At 33.5% G+C, this 20,351-nt stretch overlaps 1 protein-coding gene across 3 annotated transcripts in view; it reads left to right on the top strand.

The window, feature by feature from the left end:
• The window catches only part of LOC107754246 (glutaminase kidney isoform, mitochondrial-like), a 23,989-nt gene extending 5,205 nt beyond the window's left edge, over window positions 1–18,784 (top strand). Inside the window, exons 2-18 of one of the 3 annotated variants that reach the window (XM_016570620.1) lie at window positions 4,364–4,454; window positions 4,605–4,723; window positions 6,043–6,172; window positions 6,265–6,344; window positions 6,471–6,634; window positions 7,939–7,997; window positions 9,473–9,505; window positions 9,596–9,654; window positions 10,042–10,108; window positions 10,212–10,262; window positions 11,177–11,353; window positions 11,464–11,595; window positions 11,681–11,773; window positions 16,334–16,395; window positions 16,498–16,574; window positions 16,738–16,801; window positions 18,031–18,784. In XM_016570620.1, the coding sequence (XP_016426106.1) occupies window positions 4,364–4,454; window positions 4,605–4,723; window positions 6,043–6,172; window positions 6,265–6,344; window positions 6,471–6,634; window positions 7,939–7,997; window positions 9,473–9,505; window positions 9,596–9,654; window positions 10,042–10,108; window positions 10,212–10,262; window positions 11,177–11,353; window positions 11,464–11,595; window positions 11,681–11,773; window positions 16,334–16,395; window positions 16,498–16,574; window positions 16,738–16,801; window positions 18,031–18,184 (1,612 nt within the window). In that variant the 3' untranslated portion in view covers window positions 18,185–18,784. Of the gene's footprint in view, window positions 1–4,357; window positions 4,455–4,604; window positions 4,724–6,042; window positions 6,173–6,264; window positions 6,345–6,470; window positions 6,635–7,938; window positions 7,998–9,472; window positions 9,506–9,595; window positions 9,655–10,041; window positions 10,109–10,211; window positions 10,263–11,176; window positions 11,354–11,463; window positions 11,596–11,680; window positions 11,774–13,112; window positions 13,396–16,333; window positions 16,396–16,497; window positions 16,575–16,737; window positions 16,802–18,030 lie in introns of those variants that run through there. The other 2 variants (XM_016570619.1, XM_016570621.1) reach the window with 2 other exon arrangements.
• The last annotated feature ends 1,567 nt before the right edge of the window (window positions 18,785–20,351 follow it).

Here is a 20,351-nt window from a genome sequence, read left to right as displayed (position 1 = left end):
ACCATTCACACCATTCACACCAATGACAAACTGTAATAATAACTAAAACTAGTTTTAATAATCATTGTAAAATACAGAAGATACAGAAGTCAACATCACAATAACGGCACAGAATCACAATTAAAAGAACCAAAGACTTAAACTACTTCAGTCTGTGTGCATTGAATTTATTAAATACACGAGTTTCACAATTTGAGTTGAATTACTGAAATAAATGAACTTTTCCACGACATTCTAATTTATTGAGATGCACCTGTATGTATGATATTAGGGTTATTAGGGTTGGGCCGATAGACGATGCCATCGTCCATCGCCGATGGCTGACAGACATCACCCGGCATCGTTGAAGTTATCTCTGACTAATACAAGCACTTTTGAAAATGAAATAATTGCTAGATTTTCCAAAGTATGCAAGAATAGTGTCTTTTAGCGTATTCAAAGTTTTGTTTGAGGAACAAGTTAACTAGATATTTTGTTTAACTCGAATGCGCGCTCTCATTTTACTTTCACTTTCACTTTCGAGATTCGCGATCACACGGACTCTATACTACGGAGCGGCAGTACCTACCACACATTTTACAAGATTAGATATTTGTCAGTGGTGCTCAGTATCTGCAAATCATTCGCCATTGTCCTAGCAGTCATCTCTCCTTACTCTGTGTATGTAGTAAGTGAACTTCCATGTACTGTAATGTAGGGCTGTTCACAAGCTGACAAGCTACACAAAATCGCGTTCAAAATCGCAGGCGATTCATTGCCGATTTTGAACGCGATTTTGTGTAGCTTGTCAGTGAACTACGGCTCTGTGTAGTAAATGCCGCTCCATCTGAAAGCACGTGCTGGAGATTTACTACTAATCACAAGAAGCGGCTTTACTGACGAGATTCGCATGAAAATCGCATTTGATTTTTTTGCCCAGCCCTACTGTAATGTAACAGTCTACCGCTAGCAAGCGGCTAACCATGTCCCTTTAGTGGCTCCGTAGAACGCGTTATTTGTTGTGCCTTTCTGCAAACGGACTCACGCTTCGGGCACACCCCCTAACCCCGCCCCCCGATGTCATCATTCATCACAATGTTTCCTTGTAGACATCGTCCGATGCCAATTTGGTAGACATCGCCCAACCCTAGTAATCGTTATATTTATTGTTCGTCTTAACAGGCCTTCATATCGGTTTCCAATTGATAATTCAAAAATATGCCTTTTTAGATTGGTAATGTGAACAATATATGTAATTTTTATAGTAAACAAAAATTGTTTAAACTAAAATAAATGTGAATTTTACTTAGTTTAGTGGGTTTTGTTGGTTTTAATGCAAACCCTGTGAACACTAAAGGGAGTGTAAAATGAATCACCTCAGACTCGCTGACATCCGAGGTTTATCTGACATGATAGCACCAGCTGACACATACCATAGTAATACCATAGTACTTTTCAATTTTTGGCAGCTGGTTCATTTTCTGGTGTTTTAGTCGCTGCAGGCCAAAATATGTTGTAGTGAATCTATGAGCATGCGAATAATATCAGCTGTTTTGCCGGTTGTTTGACCAATTCTCGTTGAGGTGGAAGAAGATAACGAAGATATTGTTACAGAATCATTTCACTTCCAGGTGTTCACACACACACACACACACACACACAGCTGTCCCCGCAAGGACGTTTAGACATGGTTTGCAATTCTTCTGGAGGCATTTTCAGTTATTTTATTTCCCTACATTGACTCTTTCTTTCTTTTTTTTACCTTTGCTTTCACACAAACACACTCTTTTTTAAATATTCACTGTACCATTCAATACAGTGGTAACACCACAGGCCTTTTTTTTATTGAGAATCTAGCAATTGTACTTGAGACTGTTTATAAAAAGTGATTTTTTTTTCAGCACAGAGACTGATATTTATTTATTTATTGGTTTCTTATGGACTGAAAACTTTGGATTTCAGCCTTGATGTGAAATTTACCTCATATGTTGAAATGTAGGTTAGATGTTGATAATGCGGCTTAAGGATGGTGACAAAAACAATAGCTTTAGCTTTTTTTAAGTACAATAATTTACTGTTATCAAACATTGTATAAGAAATAGAAGTTATGTCATGAGAAATGGTGACTTATTTAAAAGTATAAAATTTACTGAAAGTGTTTAGCCTATACATTTTAGAAGCAACCCAGTGGGGATGCTAATCAAGCTAATCCTGTTTTTTTAGCAACTTTCTCATCTCATATAACTCATCCCATCACTAAAACAAATAAACAGTGTTTTTATTTAGCCGTGTCATCAAGTGGATTATTTCCAGTGTGTTTGTGTGTAAAAATAGCGGCGTCAGAAAGTATGTTTCGTACGTGCGGTGCATTAGCGAGGATCAGAACTGAGACCTTGCTAGAAAGTGAAGGCTTAACTCTCCGTCAGTTTGGGACGGGAGGGGTTACGTGTTCTAGTTTAATGCCTTGCCAGGTCAGACAGCCTGCCTCAGAGCGCTGGCTATGTTTGTACACAATAGTGTGTGTCTGATAGCGTTTTATCAATAGTCTGGAGTGTTGGGGGTAATGCATCACAAGTTACGTAATCAGATTACTTTTTTTCCAAGTAACTATTAAAGTAACACATTACTTTTAAATTTACAACAAAATAGCTAAGTTACTTTTTCAAATAAGTAACACGAATTACTTTAACAGCTCTCCTGTCCACATGTTGAGAGAAACTGGGAGGGAGGTGCAGAGGCACTTCCTTAAGGCTGAGACTTATTAATTTCACTTTTGGTGTGAAAAGGACTTTATAGTTGCCAAATATAACCTTTGTTTTTTTTTTGGTATTAAAAACAAATAAGCAAACCCAGCCCAGGTGACAAAAAGTAACACAAAAGTAATGTAATGCATTACTTTCCAATAAAAGTAACTGTAATGCAATTAGTTACTTTTTTATGGAGTATTGTAACACAATATTGTAATGCATTACTTTTAAAAGTAACTTTCCCCAATACTAGTCTGGACTATAGACTGAAATCGCCAAAGCCAATTTATCAACCAAAATTTGAATGTTTTGAGGTCATTCTTTTTTTCCCCTCTGTGTCGTTTCCAAAGGCTATTAACAATAGTATAATTAGTAGTATCATTAATATTTTTTTTTAATAATTTGATTTTCATTTTGTGGGTCTGTCATTAACTAACCTTTTATCTCTATTTTAATTCAGTCAAGGTCAGTTTGTTTTTAGAACTTAGTTTTAGAACATGTGCATTCATGTGTATTTATCTAGACCTATATGTTTATTTATTTTGCCAGTGTTTTATATGTCTTGATGTCTCATTCATTTCTGTTTTTTTCTCCTCTCTCATTTGGTTGTCTACGTACTTTACATTTGTTGTGTAAGTATCTGGTTCCTTTTTATTTGGTGTCTTTCTTCCAATTACTTCTTACAAAATGCTTTGCTTGGTTTTCCCCGCTGAAGAACATTCCCATTCCGTGTTCTAGAACCACATGTATCATCCTGAAATGACATCACAAATCCTTGGTGGCCATTGTTTCACCCCACAATGGATTTAAGAACAATATTTTTCCACCAACTTAAATAACGTCCAAACACTCTTCAGTTCATTTCTGGATAGATTGTGGTCAGAATATAAACCAGTGCTCTTTTTCGAGGCCTTATATGGGATTGTGTAGCTGTCCCAGAATGCAATCCATTGTTGGAACTTCTGAATCTGCAGAAGGGAGTTTTATTCCCAAATGCTTTAATTAGATCCTGCTTAACATATTTACATTTTGCAAACCTGAATTATGTTAAATAACCACCTTTTCTAACAGACTAACTTTTTCTGAGGAAAAATGGGTTTCAGATGATCTCACAATGCCAGTCAATGGTAAAATGTATTTTTCTTCAATTTTCCCAAATGTTACGCACAAATATGCGTATGTATATGCGTTATAGCTAGCTAATAATCAATTTAACTAATTCTAAACAACTTGCGTAGCAAGATTCTCCTCAAATTGTTGATCTTCCTTGACAGTTTAAAAATAGAGAAAACTGATGGTAGGAAAAAAAAAACGTTTATGCTAATGGACCCCTAGTGGCAGACTTTGAGAATACGACTTGTTAGGATATATTTTGGGCCTAATGCTTTTTGAAAATTACAATGATTTTTTGACAAATGAAATTGGTTTTATATATAAAAAATAAAAAAAAATCTTTGTTATCCATTGTGAAACATACTGACTGGCATAATGAGATTAATTCTGAAATTAAAATGACATGAAATCTCAGTACGACCTCTCCTGCTGCTGATAAACACTTTTCCTTGAATAAATTATCTATTTTTGTTTTCTGTCTGCTTACTGGATTCTCTGTGTATCTATTCACGTCACAGGAGAAGGAAGGCAGGCATTTTGCCCAGCCTGGAAGATCTGCTGTTTTACACCATTGCAGAAGGTCAGGAGAAAATTCCAGCTCACAAATTTACCACGGTAAAACCACACCCCAGCTGGCCAAGGAGAACAAGGCCATTGCTACCATATCTCTTATAGCACATATCTTGGTTTATAGACCAAATAGTTGGGTTTTAAACAAAACACAAGATTTGTTGTAAATTTAGGCTAATTGTTGTTGCTTTTCAGGCGCTGAAAGCCACAGGACTGCGTACTGGAGACCCTCGTCTTAAGGAGTGTATGGAGATGTTAAAGGTCACCTTGAAGACCACATCAGATGGCGCTCTGGATCGACATCTCTTCAAAAAGTAAATATATGGGCTATATTAAACTTAACCCTGTTTGCCTAAAGATCGAAATGAAAACCGGCTTACAGTTTTTAGTTTAATAAGAATATATTGGCTGTAGTGTCCATTTAACATATTTATGACCCTGGACCACAAAACCAGTCTTAAGTCGCTGGGGTATATTTGTAGCAATAGCCAAAAATACATTGTATGTGTCAAAATTATAGATTTTTCTTTTATGCCAAAAATCATTAGGATATTAAGTAAAGATCATGTTCCATTAATATATTTTGTAAATTTCCTACCGTAAATATATCAAAACATAATTTTTGATTAGTAATATGCATTGCTAAGAACTTCATTTGGACAACTTTAAAGGCGATTTTCTCAATATTTTGATTATTTTTGCTCCCTCAGATTCCAGATTTTCAAATAGTTGTATCTTGACCTAATATTGTCCTATCCTAACAAACCATACATCAATGGAAAGCTTATTTATTTAGCTTTCAGGTGATGTATAAATCTCAATTTTGAAAAATTGACACTTAAGACTGGTTTTGTGGTCCAGGGTTTAACTGAAGTTGCAGTGTAATATTCAGATGGCAAAATCCCATAGCTGTTACTAAAGCATGAGGTTTCATATATCAGCCATTTTCCAAGGACACATTAAATCAGGGGTCACAGATTTTTTTAAAGTCCTGCAGTATATGAATTATTTAGTTTCGCTCAGAAAAGACATAAAAATGGCTCAAGGCCTGAACATAACATTATACCAGGTTTATTATTAGTGCTTGTAAAACCATAAAACCCATAAAAGAAAAACATTTGAGTTGACTAAATTGACTACATTTTTAGTTTTGAGTTGAAATACTAAAACAACTAAAACTACATCAACTACAAATAAACTTGGTGACAAAAAAACAAAGTTAAAATAGAAAATGTACTAATCAAATCTAATTCAAAATATTAACAAAAACTATTAATAGTACTGTATATCAATGATACTAAGATAATACTGCCTCGTACAGCTCCAATACTGATTTGTTAGATTTTTTTGTTGTATTTTTATTGTTAATTTTTGCTGAACCATTTTGTAGAATGATCTGTGGATGTATTGTAGTTATGACAATTTTGCATTCAGTATTTAATCTTGAAAGCAAAAATATAATAGGAAATCATGAATTAGTTTATCACAGTCAAATAATTCTGTTTTATCTTCTGTTTCTGTTTATCTTCCTAAAATGTTTTTTTAACGTTTGTTTTAATGTCAGTTTGAATTTTCATGAATGTACTGATGATAATGAAAATAAATCATGATCTTCACTTTTCTCTTTCTTCAGGTGTGTGCAAAGCAATATTGTGTTGCTAACACAGGCTTTCCGGAAAAAGTTCGTCATTCCCGACTTTCAGTCATTTACCTCTCACGTCGATCAAATTTATGAGAGCGCTAAATCACTGTCAGGTGGCCAGGTACGCTTATAATCCAACGCAGTGTGAATTTCTGATGCTATTTGATTACAGATTGTTTTACATTGTGTTTTGTCACGTTTTTATTGTATTAGGTGGCAGATTACATTCCTCAGCTAGCGAAATTTAGCCCTAATCTCTGGGCCGTTGCCCTGTGCACTGTAGATGGCCAACGGTGAGATTTCTGTCTTTAGTACAATTGCTACATTGTTTTGATTTTGCTTGATTTTTAATATTTTCTGGTGAACATAATTTAATTTATCAAACATTTATGCTGAGCTTGACATTTTGCGTATTACAGATACACTGCGGGTGACACGAAAGTTCCATTTTGTCTGCAGTCGTGTGTGAAACCATTAAAGTACGCAGTTGCTGTTCACGATCATGGCACTGAATACGTGCACAGCTTTATAGGGAAGGAACCCAGCGGTCTTCGTTTTAACAAACTCTTTCTTGACGAAGATGGTAAGGATTTCTAAGATGAATGTTTCTGAAACATTTTGCTTGAAGAAATAGCTAAAATGAAAATATTGATGAAGAAATTAAATAGTTTTTTGCGTTATCACACATTTTAAGACAATTTAGCACATTTCTTTTCTATAATTCTCATTACCATAAGGTATTCTCATTTTCATTACTTTAATACAAAAACTGCACAATCAGCTTGTAACACTCCAAAGAGAAAGGAAAACTCGAAATCGCATCATATGACCCCTTTAAATTATATGTAATAATGAACTTATACTATAGTACGTTTTAAAAAATCATCGTATTACAGTATAAGAATCTAAAAAGAAATAAAAGTAATGAGAATTGCAGAAAACCTCAAAGTAAACTGTCTGGATGCCTTGCGATAATGAGATTTTAGGGTGACGACTCATCCTCAGGCCACCCAAGATGTAGATATGTTTGTTTTGATCATTGGAACAGATTTTGAATGTAGCATTACATCACTTGCTCACCAATTAATATTCTGCAGTGAATGGGTGCCATCAGAATTAGAGTCCAAACAGCTGATAAAAACATCAGAATAATCCACAAGTAATCCAAACCACTCCAGTCCATCAATTAACATCTTGTGAAGTGAAAATCTTCATGTTTGTAAGAAACAAATCCATCATGAAGGCGTTTTTAAATTTAAACTGTCACATCAGGACAAAATATGAGTGCATAATCCATAATAATGCTTCCCTCCAGCGAAAAACTCCATCTCCTGTTGTCCTCTCACATCAAAATCCACTGACATGTTTGTTTAGAACTGTTCTGGACGTTTTTCTTTTTTTTTTTTTTGGACATTTGATTTGTGCATATTTCTCTCTTGATTCAGACTAGATGACTTTTTCACTGGAAAAAAGCAATATTATTAACAGAAGACTCATATTTTAGCCAAAAGTTGAAGTTAAAAAACTTTTAACTTTGATGGATTTGTTTCTTACAAACACGCAGCTTTTGGCTTCACAAGATGTTAATTGATGGACTGGAGTGGTGTGGATTACTTGTGGATTATTGTGATGTTTTTATCAGCTGTTTGGGACTCTCATTCTGACAGCACCCATTCACTGCAATGGGTCCAATGCTGAGCAAGTGATTTAATGCTAAATTTATCTAAATCTAAAAAGTAACTCTTCTACACCTTGGGTGGCCTGAGGGTGTGTGAATTTTCAGCAAATTGTCATTTTTGGTTGAACTATTCTTTTAATGTTCCCAAAAATAAGCTTCATTCACTCTAAGTCATCTTCATTTATTAATTAATTCATCTATTTTTCCAGATAAACCTCACAATCCCATGGTAAACGCTGGCGCCATAGTTTGCACCTCCCTCCTCAAGGTAAAACGCATTCTCATCTTTACATCTTTCTACTGTTTAATAAAATGGGGGGCCCAAAACTGCGTTAGCTGTGCTTCCTTAAGAGAATTCCTGTATTTTTCCTAATTTGATAACTTCAAAGTGCCTTGCCGAATGTTTATCTTGATGTGTTTGTGGATGTTTGACGTGAGAACGGATCAGAGGGACGAATGGATTTAATCGGATTATTTTCCCTCTCTCATCAGATTAAGGTTATGAATAATCACGCTGAAAGGATTATATTGAAGAGAGAGATGGGGGAAGATGAGGGGAAAAGAGCAAACAGATGCGAGAGAGAACAAATGATGGCCAGGAATTTGAAAGGGCAGTGCGATAGAATAATAAACACTTGAGAAATAAATTGGAAGAGATGAGAGGAAGACATTGAAAATGTTTTTATTCTTCAGAGAGCAGACAGAATTGCATAATATCGTCTTTTTGAAATAAAGCCACAATCTGTTCTTGCTATTAGAAATGCAGGGCTTTGTTTACCTGTTAACACTATTATGAACGATATTACAAACATGTATTTATAACTTTTTTCGTAATTTACGAATTTGTGATGACAGTTTGTGGCGTTAAAGGTAAATCCTCTGCATGATACGCATCTTTCTCAGGCCTGTCGGGGTGGTAATGTGTGATGTCTGTGTGAAGGCTTTTTGTGGTTTTATTGTTGTTGCGTATTTTACAGCATTAGGAACTGTGGGAAAATTTTGACCCTCCAACAGGTCAAAGATGTTGGTAATTTCCCTTTCATTTATTTGTTTTAACTCATTGAACAAATTTCAAACCACGCTAATGCTAAGCTACATTAGCGCAAGTCTGACAAATCCATTGCTTTGACAGAAAATCGAATGTAATTCTGTTTCATTTCTTCCGAATCAAGCTTTATTTGTGTTTTAATTTTTGTTTTGTACCTTTTAACTGAAAAATTCACGTATTTAGTAAGATACAATACTTTTTTTGTTTGCGTAAATAAATATTTCTTCAATGTGGAAAAGAACTTAAGAGCCTCAAATCAATGCATTGCATGAGTTTCTCTAGAAATCTACTAAAACTAACTTATAGACAACACACAGTGCAAATTACTTGACAATTTATTGTTTTTTAATCTTTTAGTTTTGTCTGAGTTTTCCACACCCCTTTAACAACTTACATTTGTGATTCCACGGCAATAATAGTACTTACTTGGACACAAACACTGTTTGCCTTTATTTCTTTCAATGATGCTACTCAAATCTAGTGAGCTAGACTCCTTTTTTTTCCATTCTTCATTTGAAATGTACTACAACTGTCAGTCTAATTTATAGAACCTCTGTCTATAATGTCTATGTATAAATATTTTGGTAGTTTCCTTTAACTGGAATGGCTATGCATTGAAAAGTTTGTGTGTAACTCTACAAAACATTTAATTTCTATGATATACCGCATTCATGCAGTTTGTTTTTGACTTTCAGCAAGGTGTAAGCAACGCTGAGAAGTTTGACTATGTAAGTATAATAGTACAGTGTAATTCTTTTTAGATTCTTGCTGTTAATCATGTTGAGAGCTGCGGCATTTAATTGCGTGTTTTGGTTTAGGTGATGAACTTTATGAAGAAGTTGGCAGGAAATGAATATGTTGGTTTCAGCAATGCTACGTAAGTGAGGCCAATAGAAGTGAAATTTCAGATATTTCTCAATTAAGTAAACGGTCAATAATAAACAACTGAAACACTGTAAAAATAGAACAAATGAAAGTACAAATATCTAACAGTAGTGTTAAGTATTCAACTAAACATTTCAAAATTGAAAATATAAAAGTAATCAAATGTTAAATAAAACTATCAATATTAAAACACAATCAGCTAAAAAGTTGTGAATTAAACAAACATTATTGGAGTATGTTAAAAAAATTCACATTTAATTCAGTGTGTTACTTACCATTTCTTTATAATTGTTTTTGAAATTTACCAGCAATATATTTGTGAAAATGTAAGAAAATTGAGTTAAAGTTCATGCTGTAAGTACTTTCTTGTTGTTGGTAGGTTTCAGTCAGAGCGGCTGTCAGGTGACAGAAACTTTGCCATTGGTTACTACTTGAAGGAAAAGAAGGTATGTGTTTAAACATTTTATAGCAATTAGGTATCATTGAAAATTCACTAAAAACATTATTTTGTAAAAAAAATAATAATAATAATTCTCCCCATACTTGCAGTGCTTCCCAGCGGGTACAGATATGATCTCCATCCTGGACCTTTACTTCCAGGTTAGTATAAGTTAAACAGCATTTTTCGTACACAGTTTGTCAGTTTGGAAATGAGTGTTGAATATGTGAATAGCTGCCAGTAGATGTAGGCTTCCAACAATTAAGAAATATTATTACAAATTTTATCAACAAGATTTGGAGAAATGCAGCATTACAACACTTGTTCATCAATGGATCCTCTGCAGTGAATGGGTGCCGTCAGAATGAGAATCCAAACAGCTGATAAAAACATCACACAAAGTAATCCACACCACTCCAGTCCATCAATTAACATCTTTTGAAGTATAAAGTTGCATGTTTGTAAGAAACTAATCCATCATTAAGACGTTTTTAACTTCAAACCATTGCTTCCATCTAAAATATGAGTCCTCTATCCATAATATTTCTTTCTCCAGTGAAAAAGTTGTTTCTTCTAAATCAGGAGAGAAATATGCAAAGATCAAGCACTGTTTACAGGCCAAAACAGTTCTAAACTGTTGTAAACAATTATGTTGGTGGGTTTTGATGTGAGAGGACACCAGGGGATGGACTTTTTCACTGGAGGAAGCACTGGTATTTTATGCACTGGTAGTTTAGCTGGAAGCAATGGTTTGAAGATAAAAACGTCTTAATGATGGATTGGTTTGTTACAAACATGCAACTTTTCACTTCAAAAGATTTTAATTGATGAACTGGAGTGGTGTGGATTATTGTGATGTTTTTATCAGCTGTTTGGGCTCTCATTCTGACGGCACCCATTCACTGCAGAGGATCCATTGTTGAGCAAGTGATTCAAGATCTGCATCACAGGTGGCCTGAGGGTGAATACATTTTATGCATATTTTCATTTTTGGATCAGTTATTCCTTCAAGAATTAATATTTATTTATATATGAGTAATATATGATCAAATATGTTTTTGTTTTGTTTGTTTAGCTGTGCTCCATTGAGGTAACCTGCGAAAGTGCCAGTGTGATGGCTGCCACCCTGGCGAACGGCGGCTTCTGTCCAATCACGGGCGAGCGTGTGCTGAACCCCGAGGCTGTACAAAACACTCTGAGTCTCATGCACTCCTGCGGCATGTACGACTTTTCTGGGCAGTTCGCTTTTCATGTGAGTTTCACACGTACACACCTGGGGAAATGTCTGATGGTTTTACTTTCAAATGTAAGACAACCATTTTCACAATCTGCAACAAACTCAGATTGTGCATTGTATTGTAGGTGGGTCTTCCGGCTAAATCAGGTGTTTCCGGAGGCATCCTGCTGGTGGTGCCCAATGTGATGGGCATTATGTGTTGGTCTCCTCCTCTTGACAAACTGGGCAACAGCGTGCGAGGAATCCAGTTTTGCACGGTACTAAATCTATATAATCTCAGCTAATAATCTGTTACAATCGTGTCTCTCTCGCTCGCATTGATTTAAGTTTTTTTTCTTTTAGGATCTGGTCCAGCTCTGTAATTTCCACAACTATGATAATTTACGCCACTTTGCCAAGAAACTGGATCCACGCCGAGAGGGCGGAGACCAGCGGGTGAGTGACAGATCTGTCCTTCCAACCACAAACAGCATGCAGCTGATGCAACTGGGGTGGGCAATAACCCGGCGTAAATGTCCAAATATTGTTGTACAAAATAAATATTAACTGTACATTCATAGGGACAATAAGAAAAAAAATGTATGTCATCGTCAATATGTAATTGACCTTTTGCTTTAGTTTTATACACCTAAAAAGTTATCAGAATGTACAAAAATTTTGTTTTACAAAAACGCGTGTGTGTGTGTGTATACACCAACTAAAAGTATTTTGTGCATGAAGTGTATATACACTTTTTTTTTTGTGTATATACACTTTATAGGGCTATATAATGTAAATCCATTAAAGGTTAATTTTGCCAACTTATATGACAAAACTATTATTATCAAGTAATTATTTGACCTGTATTGTTTATAAGATGGTTTTCATCTATGTGTACATGTGTGTATAAAACAAAACCCTGTAAATATTTAAAATTATAATATTATTTTCATTATATATGTATAGTAAGTAATGTATATAAATAATAAAATAATTATAAACGTTACTTTAAAATTATATATATATATATATAATTAATTTTTTTAATTATTAATAAATATGATAGTGTACAATAACATAGCGTGATATGACATTTAATGATTTTATTATATATTATTTCATAAGGCATTTCTAAAAAGCCCACAAAAACACTTTTGTCATTGCAAAATAGCTCAGAAAACTTATGTTAGTTTGCAGATACCACTTGGTTTGTTTCTGTTTGATATTGTTTTTGTTTTTTTAAATCTAATGCAATTCATTTTTTCATTAAGCATGGCTTAAATGTCCGTTTACTTTTTGGGGCCACTGTCCCACCTCTAGATGCAACTAATGCTAATAATCTTGACATATTATTAGTGTGTGCGTATGTATTAATGAATGTGAACTGACAAACCAAATTATGCTAACTGACCTGCAATCTTAATCTGTATTATTGAACATTTCACTTCTCTTAGCAATTGCATATTTCTTTTCCTCTCTATTGTCTGCCCTCTGCTGGAGGACCAGCGTACTCTCTGCTTTTAAACTCCTCTACTATCCATGTGCCTTAATTTAGGATGCAAAATATTTTACTGCTTGTCTTACTTACACCTGCTAATATACAGCCTAAATATGTCCGTTACACTTCTTCACTTGAAAATAACTCCTGAGATGCACTGTTCTGATTGACTGGCTTGCTTAAATTTCCACCGTTTCCTTGTTTTCTTCTTTCTCTGCCATCCATACTAATCCAAGCAGGAAATTCCATGATCATATATCTGATAATCTATCCATGTCCGTATTGGTTGAACCGCAGCAGCAGCAGAATCTCGAACCGCTGGACTACACGAGCCTTCAGAAGGAACTAGCGCTCACTGACAAATTGTGGAAAAAAGTCTGTCCTGCCGAAACAGACGAGGACAGTTCCACCACTGTAGTCTATAGGATGGAAAGCGTGGCGGAAAGAAACTAGAAGAGACGACAGCGCAACCCAACCTTCCTTCCATGTTTTGTCAGCCCATCATGCAGTCACTTTCTTTAGTTAATCAGTCTTTGGGATTAAAGAGGTTGTTATGTTTTGTTTTTAGAACTGTTTTTTGTTTTAGTTGTTTTTGGTTTGGTTTTGTGTTTTGTTTTTTGACTTGTTTTAGTTGGTTTTGGTTTTGTGTTTTGTTTGTTTGTTTTCATTTTAGTTGGTTTTGTTTGTTTTCGTTTTAGTTGGTTTTGTGCTTTTTGTTTTAGTTGGTTTTGGTTTGTTTTTTTGTTTAGTTTTAGTTGGTTTGTTTGTTTGTTTTGTTTGTTTAGTTTTAGTTGTTTTTTTAGTTTTTTTTTCATTTTGTTGTAGTTGGTTTTGTTTTGTCATTTTAGATTTGGTTTGGTTTTGTTGGTTCTGTGTTTTGTTTTATTTTTTGTTTGTGTAGGTTTCGTTGGTTTTTATACTATAAAGCAAGCCAAAGACCTTTAAACCTCACGTGCAATTTGTTTACTTTAAAATTAAAGGAATCAGGAAGGCCCAAACAATGCAATATGATATCAGTATCTGGGTAATGATGCAGTAATATTGTGATTCTTTGTTTATTGTATTATTATTAAAAACTGTAAAAGATCAGTATAAGACGGTCATATATTTACTGTTTTCCCCCACCGTTAAAATACTTTCTCCTATACTAGATTAATGTGAAAAGATATATGGCCTATGAGAAAATAAGTACATTATTTAAACGTCTGAACCAGCCAGACACAGCAGCATTGAGTTTTGATCTTGATGACTTCTTAAAGGTTCAGGAAACAATAAGTACTTTTGTCATTTTTGTTTGTTGCTGCTAGCTCCACAAAAATAACATGCCTTTAAACCGTACAGAGTTCTAAAAAAGAAAACTGACGCATAACCATCAAATACTTTCATAAAGAATTGGGCCCGTATTCACAACACATCTTAAGGCTAAAAGTAGGTCTTAACTCGCCGATTTAGGAGAAAATCTTAAAAATAATGGGCGTGTCAGTCCTAAATTTAGGACTCTTAAATGTTAGCTTTAAGAGTATTTCAAAAAGTGTTTTAGCGCTAAAACTAGCTCCTAAATCTGTGAAACGTTAGGAGTAGTGAAGAGGACTCCTAAGTCCCTAAAACCAAATCACAAACTATCCTCCCTGCTGAAAAAAAACTATTCAAACCATCACAGAAATTTTAATGGTTTCCACTACAAATACCATCACAAACATTACAAACCATCAACTTTTAACCATTAAAACCATTTAAAAAATGGTTTCCTGTAGTGTGTTTTGGGACATATTCCATTAGGATTTAGTGGTTTTAACAAGCCAACAATAGAAGGCTACCAATTACCAGTAGAGACCAACAGGCACCATTACAGTTTCCAGTAAAACCAATACAATTCCCATTATAACTAGTAAAACCATTACACATTCTGTGATGGTTTGTATAGTTTTTTTCAGCAGGGATAAAATTGCTTTTGCCAGCAATCTGCCTCGGAACATAAACATTTTAGAAACACACTGCATTTATTTGCACGTTTCCCACACATCTTTTTTTTTATTTGAAGGTTATCCCAACTCCAAATTTTCCTTTGATAATATCCTTATTTTCATTAACAAGTTGGGCAAGAAGTAACAGCTGTTCTTGCGTCCAGTTTGGTTTTCTTTTATGTTTGCATGTCTTACTATCAGCCATGATTATTCTACTCTGCTAATTAAAAGAACATTTATATGCAGATCCGCTAATTGTTTACGAGAAGCACACATGCAAGAGGCCGACAATTAGCTGAACATATACTTGTTTAATTAGTGACATTTGAATGTGGCAACGTAATATCACGCTCTACAGTATTTCTAAGAATAAATCTCTGACAGAGACTATCAGCCAATCACTGTGTGCATAGTTAGTAAGCATGCTGACATCATCCATAGCAATAAGGTCAACCCCGCCCCCTTACTCTTAGCTTAAGACTTCTGTCTATTCCTTAGTAAAAGTTTGTCTCTGCAGCTTTGTGAATAGGTTTTAAGCTAAAAACCTTTACTGCTATTTAGGAGAACTCTTAGTGGTAAGATGAAATGTTTTGTGAATACGGGCCCTGGTCTTTAAAGTTTATTTTATTTGTACATAATTAAATTATTATTTTTCATTGATCCCCTTTTTACCTAATGTGATGTCTAAATGTTTGTAGAATGTCTGCATGTTTTGTTAACTTATTTCAGTCAGTACTGGAGTTCAAGTGAAGAAAAATATGTAATCTATTTGAAAGAAACAGGCAAAATTTGTGTAACTTTATAAATTCTGCATTCACAATGTTTAATTTCATTTGTTTGCACAATATATATATATATATATATATATATATATCATAAAAGGAAGGAATTTAGACATTGTATTACAAACCAAACAAGTGATTAACGCTAACCAGAGCGGAACTGGTCGACTGTGATTAGCTACATCTGTAACCCAGTTTTCACTTGAATTAAATATTTACTGTAGGTTTTTCATTGTACTATAAGTTTAAAGAATCATTTATCATTTCTGAAACTGTGCCTCTTGAAATCCAGGAATGTGCTTAAAGATTACTGAATTATATGTTACTTTCCATTGAGAAATGTTTTAAACTTGCCATCATTTAAAATGACTACTTGAACTTGATGTTTTATTTTATTTTTTCAGTATTATTATTGACTTTATGAAATGTGACAATGTGAAATATGCGCAACTCTTTAAAAACCATTTGTTTGTGCCAATAAGATTATCTTCTTTAAACTAGGTAGACTTTGTTCTTATTTATTTTCTCATTGTGGTTTAATAAATGATTGATAAACACAAATTTCATTTAACGTAGTGTGCATTTTGTTTCTTTATCCCAGTTTTGAAAACATTGTAACTGTCGTTTAAGTATGTGTTAGTTTTGTTTAACTGTCCTTTTGTTTTACAACAGGCTTTGGGATCTTCTCGCGATTTGTGCAAAGTTCGCAACAATATGATATCATCGTGATGTCGTTAATGCACCACAAACGACTCCTCTTGTTTTCTTCCAGGTCAAGTCGGTTATCAACCTGCTGTTTGCGGCCTACACTGGAGACGTGTCTGCTCTGAGAAGGTACCGCTCCACCAATAAATCATGTTTTTTGCATTTCTGAACACAATTTGTGCAGTTTAAATCTTGAGTTTCTAACTTCACGTGTGTTTGCGCTTTGCGCAGGTTTGCGCTCTCGTCGATGGATATGGAGCAGAGAGATTACGACTCTCGGACGGCCCTTCATGTAGCTGCTGCTGAAGGTGGAGTGCCAGGAACTCATCAAACTCTGCAACTATAGATATTATCACGCTCTTCAACCCCCTGACTTGCTGACTTGCTGTTTGTTTCCTCTGCCTGACCTCATTTTCTCTCTGTGCTGAGTGGAAATCTTGCTAATATGCACTTTTTTTTTTTTTTTTTCAGGTCACACTGAGGTTGTACGTTTTCTTCTAGAAGCTTGTAAGGTGAACCCGGTGCCCAAAGACAGGTAAGAATATGAAATACTGCAACAAAGATCTTCACTTGTTTCACTTGTTTTGTGGCATAACTGTTAAAACCTCCTATATGTCAAAAGTGGGTCACAAAATCAGCAATGTAATAAAGCTGTATTCAAGAAATTGTCTCTAAGACCATCTTGATTTGTTTATTGTTAGCTATTTTAAATATATTTTCATACATATTTTCATACATTTGAAAGCATTTATGTGTCAATTCATTGTGCTTAAATATCCATAAATTTATTAGCCATAATATAATATAAAATAAAATTGTTTATAGAAATGAAAATGGATACTGTAACATTGTGGATGTTTTTTTTTAATTATCACGATGGTTGCAGTTAATTATTATTTATTATTGCAATTAATAATTATTATTAATTAATTTAATTATTTTGTTTAATTAACGCTTACGTTTTATTAGTTTTATCAATTTAATTTATTTATTATTTAATTTAAATTATTTTTTCTTTAAAAAATAGTTTATGAATTAAATTTCAGAAGTTGTTAACATTACGTTTATTAGGTAGGTATCATAAACTAATAATTAACAATCAACAGCATTGATTACTCGTTAATGTTAATATCGATTTATAATTTATTAGCGTAAATTGAAATAAATAAAAAACAAGATTAATAAATGCTGAGAAAGTATTGTTTATTGTTAGTTAATTTATTTATTTTAGGAATAAGTAATGTGTAACAATAAATAATAGATTTAACATTAAATAAACATTGATTTAATTCATTCAATAATAATATTTATAAAAATTACAGATAGAAAAAAATGAATGTGGATTGTATACTATTTTGGATGTTACTTTTATTTTTAACATAATTATTAAGACTATAACTGTTATTTATCTTTTTTTAATTAAATTATAGCAACACTTTACAGTATGTTGTTAGAACAAGTTTTATAAGTTTAACTATTTATTAGTTACGTATCATAAATGAATAATTCATTTTTTTAAGCATTTATTGTTTGTTGTTTACAAGTAAAAAAAAATGTAATTGCCTCAACATTTTAGTTGATCTATGAAGCTTAATTTAATGTTATGAATCGTATATTTTTAATGGTTGTTGTGTACACTCACCCCATTGTCTTCCATTTAAGTTATTTTTTTTAATTTTTCACACAAAGAAATTACTTAAAATGATAATCAACAGCACACAACAGATGCTGTTCCTTTAAACTTGCCGTTCGATCCCCATACAGGTGGGGTAACACTCCCATGGATGAGGCCATTCATTTCGGCCATCACGATGTCGTAACAATCCTGCAGGACTATCACAACACCTACAGCCCCAAGGAGACCACTGCCGACAGCGACAAGGAGACGGCCGAGAAGAACCTGGACGGGATGCTGTAGAGATGATCTGTCACGTTAAAACACTCCAGATTTTTCCCAGCGAGTCTGTGTGTCTGAGGTACGCATTTGAGAAGAAAACATACGAGACAAAAAAAAGTCTTTGGGCCCCTTTACCCTGTTTTGCGGTGTTCGTGTGTGTGTGTGTGTGCGCTGTGTAACCTCTATTAACATGGTAAGTTTGTTTTATCTTACACTCGGGGGAATGTAGCCTCATAAAGGTCTTATTTAGCTGTATCTCCACATAAACATACAATATAAATTTAATATACTCAATACAAGTATATATATAAAAAGTGTATACATAGTTCACGTACATTCATTTATGGTTTGAGAACCTTCATAGATAATGATGTCAAATAGATATGTAAGAAAAGATATCTAAGAAAAGGCAGCTTGACTGGAGAGGGTAGCATTGGGAGGGATGTGTCATTCTGATTTATTTGTTTTTATCATTTTACCCTATTTCTTTACCCTCGACTTTAGTCTTAATTTAATTATAAATCAACATGAAAAACAAATGTAGTTCTTTATGCCTTTAATTTGTGTATTGTGTTGTGAATATGTTCCAAATATGACAGTTCTTTGATTGTGAAAAAAAATTGCACTTTTTTAATTTCATATTTATTTAAATCATATTTATTTGTCTTTCAATATGTTTTTAAATTAAATTAAAGTAACACTTTACATTACGTTTTTTTTCTAAGTAAGTTTTACAATTATAGTTAACATTAGTTAATTTGGGTATCATACTAATAATTAACGGAATTTATTAATCTAGGCAAATAAGAAATATTCTTGTTCATTGTTAATTTATGTTGGTTCAAAATAGTTTAGGCTGTCAATTTAAAATGTAACTAAAAAGTAGTATCTGTAAAAATTAACAATAACCAAGATTCATAAATGTTGTAAAAGTATTATTGATTGTTAATTCATGATACACATCTACCTAATGTTAACTAACTGAAACTTATTGTAAAGTGTTACCGAAATTACTTTTAAGCACTAGAAGGTATTTTCCGTGCCAGCCTGTTCAATGAAATACAGGAATTTCCTGTATTTGATATATGTGCTTAATGTCAATGAATGAAACTCATTGTAAATTGTCACCAAAATTACTTTGACACTAGAAGGACCATTTTCCACCTGTACGTTCATTATACTACACGAATTTCCTGTATTTGATACCTATATAATTTACAATAAGTTTAAATTTGTTAGCATAAGTTAAGTGCCATCAAAATTACTTTAAAACTCTAGAAGGCCATTTTTATACCTGCCTGTTCAATGTACTACAGTAATTTCCTGTATTTGATAGCCATCTACCTAACTAATGTAAACAAATTGAAACTTATTGTAAAGTGTTACTTACTTTACAATTATTTTAAAGCACCAAGAGGAAAAATTTCATACCTGCCTGTTCATTGTACTACAGAAATTCCTTGTATTTGATACACATCTACCTAATGTTAACTAACTGAAACTTATTGTAAAGTGTCACCGTAATTACTTTAAAGCACTAGAAGGACCATTTTCTTACCAGCCCGTTCATTGTACTACAAGAATTACCTGTATTCAGTATCTTTATACTTTACAGTTGTTAACATTAGTGAAGTGTCAATAAAATTACTTTAAAGCCCTAGAAGGACCATTTTTGGACCCAGACTGATTGTATTACAGGAATTCCCTGTATTTGATACTTATCTGCTTAACTAATGTAAACAATTTGAAACTTTTTGTAAATTGTTACAGAAATTACTTCAAAGTACTAGAAGGACCATTTTCCACCTGCCTGTTCCTGAATTTCCTGTATTTCATACCTATATAATTTACAGTAAATCTCAGTTTATTAACATTAGTGAAGTGTACCTGCCTGTTCAGTGTACTACAGGAATTGCTTGTATTTGGTAGCCAGCTACCTAACTAAAGTTAACAAATTGAAACTTATTGTAAAGTGTTACAAAATTACTTTAAAACAAGAGGAACATTTTCGTACCTGCCCTTTCATTGTACTTAAGGAATTTCCTGGATTTAATATGTCTACTTAACTAATGTTAACAAATTAAAACTTGTCACCAAAACTACTTTAAAGTACTAGAAGGACCATTTTCATACCTGGACATTAAATGTGCTACAGTAATTCCCTGTATTTGATACTTATCTGCTTAAC

Source organism: Sinocyclocheilus rhinocerous, unplaced genomic scaffold (assembly GCF_001515625.1).
Source record: "Sinocyclocheilus rhinocerous isolate Xijiao unplaced genomic scaffold, SAMN03320098_v1.1 scaffold1584, whole genome shotgun sequence".
NCBI classification, from domain to species: domain Eukaryota; kingdom Metazoa; phylum Chordata; class Actinopteri; order Cypriniformes; family Cyprinidae; genus Sinocyclocheilus; species Sinocyclocheilus rhinocerous.
Note: the sequence above shows the minus strand (reverse complement) of the source record. Positions and strands in the feature narration are given on the sequence as shown.